At 43.4% G+C, this 8,081-nt stretch overlaps 1 protein-coding gene across 1 annotated transcript; it reads left to right on the top strand.

The window, feature by feature from the left end:
• Positions 1-2,093: 2,093 nt before the first annotated feature.
• LOC147459872 (uncharacterized) lies at positions 2,094-6,895 on the top strand. The gene is made up of 2 exons (XM_086511060.1): positions 2,094-5,420; positions 6,017-6,895. Exons 1-2 carry the CDS (start codon positions 2,540-2,542, stop codon positions 6,370-6,372), a joined length of 3,237 nt encoding a protein of 1,078 aa, XP_086367186.1. The 5' UTR covers positions 2,094-2,539; the 3' UTR covers positions 6,373-6,895.
• Positions 6,896-8,081: the final 1,186 nt, after the last annotated feature.

Below are 8,081 nucleotides of genomic sequence, written 5' to 3'. Positions count from 1 at the left end.
AAACATATCATCCAGATAGGGGTCAATAGCAAAATAATACAAGCCTTAGCTTTCTTTGTTTGTAAAGAGGAAATGATCAATTTTTATTTGTATATCCTTGAGACTTCATGATTGCATCAAACTATGATATCATGCCCTTCGTGTATACTTCAAACCATATAGGCTTCTGTTTAAAGCTTACACACTCTAATTCCTCCTTGTCTTTCTCAACAAAACCGTATGGTTTCTTCTAGTAAGATCACCATGTAAGAATGTAGTCTTTACATCCATTTAGACAGGCTCCACGTCCTCTTTAGCAACTAAGGCAGTAATCGCCACAAAGTAGTCAATGTTAACAATAGGAGAAAATTCTCATCAAAATTTATACCCTACTTCTACCTGGACCCTTTGGAAACCAATCTAGCTTCACACTTTGGTTTCCTGTCCCTAGGGGCTATCTTCTTCTTGTAGACCCATCTACACAGCAAAGCATTCTTCCCTTTTTGCAAAGGTACTGAGTCCTAAATCTCATTGGGAGGAGAATGGGGTCCAGAAGGGCCTCTTTATTTGGCATTTTAAGGGACTCAAACCTTTAGTAACAAGAAATTAATCAAAGGACGGTTTTTGAATGCAAACAAGAAAAAATGGGTAGTTAATTAAAATTCAAATTTTTCCTCTAAAATGAAATTTTAAAATGTAGCAAGCAAAACCATATCTCATAGCATATATATTAAAAGAGATTGGCAAGAATATTCCAAATCTGTAATTTTTGCTTGGATCAAAGGTTGTATGTATAAGTTATGGAGGTCAAAAATCATAAAGTTATCTAGCTCTTTATTGGGGGCAAGTGCATCCATTGATCACCCTTACACCTTCCCACACCCACATTCTTGCACCATGGCATAATCATCTCCATAATCTCATGGAAAGTTAGAAGGCCCTCCAAGACCCCATCGTCTTCATAATGTCATTCATTTGTAAAGACTAATTCTATAGTACATTCCCACTTTAGCTTCTTGCATGAGATTTGCATCCTACCTTGGTATATCACATCCTATCTATGATGGAGTGGACATGGATGATTTTGGAGGCACAACATAGGTTCTTCTCAGTTCCATGGATTCTATGAGTTTTTGTTATAGGATGATTTTTATAGCAGCTACGTATTTCAACACTAGACTACATGGTTTTGCTACACCACCAAAGGCGAATTGAGTTGTTGGCACATTTTTGTAGGTTTCTCGCAACCAATTTAGCTTTTACACCATCTTCATGATTGATGTATATTGTGGTTATATGGGTCTTTTTCCCTATGTTATCAATGCATAAATTTCAGGGTTTTCCCATATTTCTTAAATACTAACTTATGCTCAAATTTTATGTAATGCAAAGGGTTTTTTTTTTTTGCGCACACACACACACACACACACAGAGAATGGCCTTGTGAACGTTGTGCTTAGAAAAAGCATGCCAAATCAGCTCACCGAAGTTCAACATGAAAAAAGAAGCTGGAGAAATTAGACCTAAATGGCCTTGTGAATGGTGTGCTTAGAGAAAGCATGCCAAAATAGCTCACCTAAGTTCAACATGAAAGAAGAAGCTTGAGATATCTATACTATATATTAAGGAGACTGGTTTTCCAGTGCCACGTATCAAAGTTTGCTGCATCCGGTGAGTTCCGGTTTATATGAGTGAGGGGGAGAGGGGGAGAGAGAGAGGCCGCCGAAGGCAGCCAGCCGTACTAGTTAGGCCTAAATGGAGAGAGACTACCAGGTTCAAGACGGTGAGATATGGGAATGTGCTAATGTGCCCTCTACTTTTGGATGCCCCTCTCTAGAGAATCACTTGTAGCCAAGCTATGGGGTAGCGGCGCCAATGCTCGAAAAAACCCTGCATTTAATGTGATTCAACCTATAAAGTTTGAGATTTACCTCTAAATTTTTGAAGGTGAGGAAACCTACAAACTTTAGAGATATTTAGTGTAAATATAATCAATTTACCTCCAAAATTTCTTATATGCAAGTACATGTATAAAGATGCGACGTCTGCGCTCTGGAAAAGGCTGTGGAAACATCAGTGGGAGAGGATGTGCGTGCGAGGTGTGTGGCGGGGGCAAAGACGCTTTCCACTCCTGCTTTTTACGAGACTCGTGGGAGTGCTAATTCTCCTGCTTGCTTTCTGTGCAGAGTGGGCACTACTCTCACCATCACCCCAATTATCAAACAAACATGGCGCACTCCTTACATGACCTCGACCTTCACCAACCCCTTCCCCTCCCCTCTCTTCTTCTGCACCCACCTCCCCCCAACCCACTTCTTGGGCGCTTATGAGCATGAACATTTCTTTAAGACCTGCTCATTTTTTATTCATATGGGCGATGGGCGATTTTCATGATTAGTTTCTAATAATTTACCACAAAAAATTGAAATCATGTGCTCTGATGATTAGCCACCAACAAACAAAAGAACAAAGAAAACTTCATGTGCTTTAATGATTACCTGCTAGTTCATAGGGGATGATGGCTGATTGTGACGATTAGCTGCTACCACCGCCTCTTGCAATGGGCTTTTCTGTTTGTAGCATCTTTCCATTGCTACTATTGAGTGTTTGCAGCCTCTGCACTCCTACACCCCTTGATGCAAATGATAAGCTTGTAGGTGGTCAAGAAACCGCTCGCCGCTATCTGCTTCGCTTCAAGGATGCCGTGGATGACCCAGGAGGATTTCTGAGCGATTGGTCCGATAGCTTTGCCACTTCACCGTGCATGTGGACTGGTGTAATCTGTGATGGAGATGATAATATTGGTGCCCCTGTAGTGGGCTTGAATTTGAGCAATATGGGATTAAGCATGGTGCACAACCTTCCTGCCGGCATGTGCAGCCAACAAGGCCTTGCAAACCTCACCCACATCGATTTCTCCTTCAATCTTCTACAAGGCACATTCCCTACTACTCTGCTAGAGTGCAGGCATTTACAGTACATCAACCTCTCAGGGAATCTCTATGTGGGCAGCCTGCCTTCCTCCCTTCATCAGCTGCAAGCTCTGCAAGTGCTGGATTTGTCATACAACAATTTCTCGGGCTCCATTCCAGAGGGACTCGCTACACTTTCACAGCTTCTAGTCCTCAATCTATACGCAAATCTTCTCAACACTTCAATTCCTGCACATTTGGGCGAGTTGCGCAATCTGCAATACCTGCGGCTTGCATACAATCCTTTCATTGCCAGCCCCATTCCTGCAGAGCTTGGTAATCTAAGAAACCTACAATACCTGTGGCTTGCAAACTGCAACCTCATTGGCACCATTCCTGCGTCACTAGGCAACCTCACCCACCTTAACAATCTGGATTTATCCCAGAATGAGCTGACTGGACATATTCCTCCAACAATCTTCAACCTTCCCAATCTCTATCAGCTAGAGCTCTTCAGAAATATGTTGGAGGGACCCATCCCTGACAACATTGGAAACCTCACAGCTGTCGTCAATCTTGACCTCTCTGAAAACAGGCTCTTAGGTACGCTTCCTTCCGCACTCACAAACCTTCACAAGCTTGAGAGCCTTCACCTCAATCGCAACAATCTCTTTGGGTCTATTCCACAGGACATAGCTCTTCTCCCCGCTCTCACTGAGGTGTCTCTTTTCACTAACAGCTTCTCAGGGTCCATTCCTCCGAATTGGGGAAGTTCCTCAAACTTGAGAGTATTCGATGTTTCATCCAACAATTTTAGTGACTCACTCCCTGCATCTCTATGCGAAAGAGGTGAGCTGGAGATGCTAATTATCATGAATAACCAGTTTAGTGGGCCAATTCCGCAAACTTATGGTAATTGCACAAAAGTGGAACGCATGCGGATGGGTGCAAACATGTTAACAGGGCCTGTGCCAGAGGCAGTCTGGGGGTTACCTTCCATGTATATTCTAGAACTAGAGAACAACAATCTAGAAGGCACCATAGCTCCAGCCATAGCCAATGCCATTAACCTCTCAACTTTGCGGCTGCAAAACAACTTCTTCTCTGGCTCCTTAACTGCTGAGATTGGCAAGCTAATCAATTTAACTGTGGAGCTCTCCCTATCCCACAATCGCTTCAACGGCACCTTGCCTATAGAGCTAGGGAACTTGCAGCACCTCAATTCACTTTACCTCTCCTTCAATTACTTCTCTGGTAAGATTCCAGAGGAGCTTTCTAGGTGCAAACAGTTAACTACCCTTGACTTATCTCACAATGACCTCTCCGGCTCCATTCCTGCATCTCTTGGGAGCCTTCCTATCATCAGCTGGATAGATTTGTCTTTCAATAAGCTGACAGGAAAGATACCCTCATCCATCTACTTGATCGCCTCTCAATCGCCATGTTCCTTCAATGTGTCGCACAATAATCTCTCTGGAAAAGGGCCCTATTCGCCCAATTCCAGCAGCTGCTTCATGGGCAATGCAGGCATCTGTGGGGAAAAATTCATGGGTATGAAAGACTGCACGAAGCACTCGAAGTTGTTGAAGGCCATCCTTGCAGGGACATTTGCCACAGCCGTTATGCTATTAACGGTGGGCCTGCTCACCCTCTACAAACTCCATGGACCCCTCATATCCAAGAAGCTGTACAAATTTCAAAGGAAAAATTCATGTACCCTCACTTCATTTTACAAAGTAGGGTTCAGTGAGGAAGACATACTCAGCAGTTTGGATGAGGACAGCATAATAGGGAGCGGGAGTGCTGGAAAAGTTTACAGGACAGTCCTCAAGAGTGGAGAAGTTGTTGCCGTCAAAAAGCTATGGAGCTCCAACAAGCAAAGTACGGAAGATGGACATGGATATGGGCAAGGGGTCCATGGAACCAGCTCTGTGGATCGTGGGTTCAACGCAGAGATAACAACCTTGGGCAAGATTCGACACAAGAACATTGTGAAATTGCTGTGCTATTGTACTAGCGATGACGCGAAGCTGCTGGTGTATGAGTACATGCCCAATGGAAGCTTGGGCGACCTACTTCATGGCGGAGGGCAGAACTGCAAGCCAGGGTTCTGCTTAGACTGGGAGAGCCGCTACAAGATCGCAATAGGTGCAGCTCAAGGGCTGGCCTACCTACATCATGACTGCTGGCCCCCAATAGTGCACCGAGATGTCAAATCCAACAACATTCTCCTTGATGCAGATCTAAATGCTTATGTTGCTGACTTCGGTGTCGCAAAAGTGATGCCGCTGAGCCTCAACCAAATTACCACGCCTACTAATATCCATTGGAAGTTGACAGAGGGGTCTTTTGACATGCACAATACACCAATGGCACCTGGGGAGATACCCAACACTGTTCAGTGGAGCTTGGAAAACCAGCTGCCAGATGGGTACAATGCATCAACTGATGCCAATTCCTTTCCGATGGATAGTGCCACATTTGTACAATCATCTTGTATTGCAGGCTCCTATGGCTACATTGCTCCAGGTAATTTGTATTGTCGGATTACTGAAAATCCCCAAGTATCTGTTTCCTTTGGGGAGAGGGGTCCCTTTTGCGCTAAATGTAGTGGAAATCATAAACCTAAATGTAGTGTAGATCATGATCTTCACATCAGATGTCTAGTCATCCTGTCACAAGAAGTATTGACAAATTCTCACAATAATTCCCACATTGTGACTTACCTCAACATCATGAGCTTCTGTGAGGGAGGCACCGCATACCTAGCTAGGTACGATTGGGGGCAGGGGATTGCCGGCCCAATGGTGGGGGGCCCGGTGGTCCCCTGCCCCCAATCGTACCTAGTTAGGTATGCAGTGCCTCTCGAGCAGAAGCTCATGATGTTATGTATAGTATGAAAAACACTGGAAAAGACTCCATTTTCCTACATGAGAAAAGTTCTAAATCTTCTTGTGTGTTCAGCTGCCCACATGGTACAAGGGCCATTTCAATCGCATTGTCATAGCTGCCAAGTTCTAGATAGCATAAGGGTCATAACTGCCCATGTGCTCAAAAGAGGTAGAGCTTCTTGCAGTCAGAAGAGATGCAGATTACTCACACCTTGTTTTCTGTGGTTGATGCAGAGCATGCCTACACATCGAAGGTGACGGAAAAGAGCGACATTTACAGCTTTGGGGTGGTACTTTTGGAGCTGGTGACGGGGAAGAGGCCTGTGGAGGCGGAGCTGTATGGAGAGGGCAGGGACATTGTAAGGTGGATGTGGCAGATTTTGTCGGAAGGGCAAGGGCTAAAGAACGAGGAGACACTGGACGCACGCATAGCTCAAGGCACCGCCAAGGAGCAGATGCTTCAGGTTCTGCGCATTGCTCTGTTGTGCACCAGCGCCATGCCGTCGCAACGCCCCTCCATGCGCCATGTCCTCGACATGCTTCTTCTTGCTCAACCATCTGCCAAATGTAAAGCTAGCAATAAGGTATAGGTAGTAAGCCTACGGCCTCGTCCTGAGTTCAGCTAATAATAAGGATTAAGGCATAATCTACCCTTTTAAGAGGTTGTATAGTTTTTAATATAAAAATTATGCCAAGTTAAATCTAGCTAGTGGCCTACTAATATAGGATCTGTCCAACAATCCAACCAAATGCCCCTTCTAGTCTCGCCTCCCTAGTTGGTGTTACCCAGATGTACCTTCTAATCCCACCTCCAGCACGGGTGTCACCCTTATGTACTCTTTGATCCCCCCCCCCCGCTCAGCACGCTTTTTTTTTCCATCTCCCCTATTATTGCTCGTAAAGAGGCAAATCCTAACCCACACTTCATGCACCCTCATCGTCATGTGCTCCACACTCTCCCTTGCAAACATCAGAAGGCTCCTCATAGGGCACACCTTCTTGCCTCTTGTAAAATACTTTAAAACTCAACGATAGAATATTTTTGTACAAATTACACAATTTTATTTGTAACCAAATGTAGCTTGAACTTTCAATGGAGATCAAACTTAGGATTTTTTATTTTTTTTGAATGGTATATTTGTGTTCATGTTAAGTTTAAGGGCTACAAGAGGGGATGGATACAAAGATGTGGAATTTTTTCAAAGGAGAGTTGCTATGTAGCAAACAGTGTATGCCTCACAAAATTTTGACTCGGTCATCTTTGATGTCTCCATAGTAGACCTTCTTCTCCTTCCTTTCAGGTCCTGCACCACAATAGTAACTAGTAAGGCAGATGAGAGAGGAACACACAACCAATAGTGGGGGAAAAAAAACACAAATGTGATAAAGAAAGATATAATTCAACTCTTATAACCTTTTGCATTTTGCTTTGGAACAGAAAATTTGAGGGCATGTTCGGGTCAACCTCATTTTCCAAATCCTTTTGCACCTCTCCAAGAATGACATTGCCTTTAATGTTGTCACCATCACTAAATGCTTGTCATACCACACTTCAGGCAACCAAGTAAGCGTGAATCTTTCTATGTCAAGCATGTGGAGCTTGCTTCAAACCATACAAAACCTTCTTAAGCTTGTACACCTTGTTTTCCTACCCTTTTTGAACAAAACCACGAGGTTGTGCTACATACACTTCTTCATGTAAATCACCATTCAAACATGTAGCCTTTATGTCCAATTGATGACATTCTAGCATTATGAGCTACAAATGCACAAAAGATATGAATGGTAGTCTTCTGACAAGTGAGGGCAAAGACTCATCAAAATCAATGTCCTTCTCTTGAGCATACCCTTTTTCCATAAGTCTAGTCTTATAGGGATCAACTCTCCATCGGGCTTACGTTTCAACTTGAAAATCCACTTAGTACCAATGGCCTTTTGCCCAGAGGAAAAATCACACAAAGACCATGTGACATTCTTTGCAACTGTATCATACTGAGATTGCATTGTATCAAACCAATTTTGTTGATGGCTTCATCAAATGACAAAGGTTCCTCCTCATTGTACATAAAAACTAGCAATGAACGAGTACAACTAAACAACGGTGCACCCAATTTACTATCATGCAACATTTGCACTAGACATGTTGGCATACCTCTAGTGTGGTCATTTTTCAATTATATAAATTAAAAAATGGCGAATCTGTAATGCCATTTGAAACCTGCATAGGTTGCACATGTGTCTCATTAGGGTTTACATTTGTAATTCCACCATAAAAACAAGGGAAACAACATATTGATAA

Source organism: Adiantum capillus-veneris, chromosome 4 (assembly GCF_014529385.1).
Source record: "Adiantum capillus-veneris isolate H3 chromosome 4, ASM1452938v2, whole genome shotgun sequence".
NCBI classification, from domain to species: Eukaryota; Viridiplantae; Streptophyta; class Polypodiopsida; order Polypodiales; family Pteridaceae; genus Adiantum; species Adiantum capillus-veneris.
The sequence above is the reverse complement of the archived record's forward strand: the minus strand, read 5'-3'. Positions and strand labels throughout refer to the sequence as shown.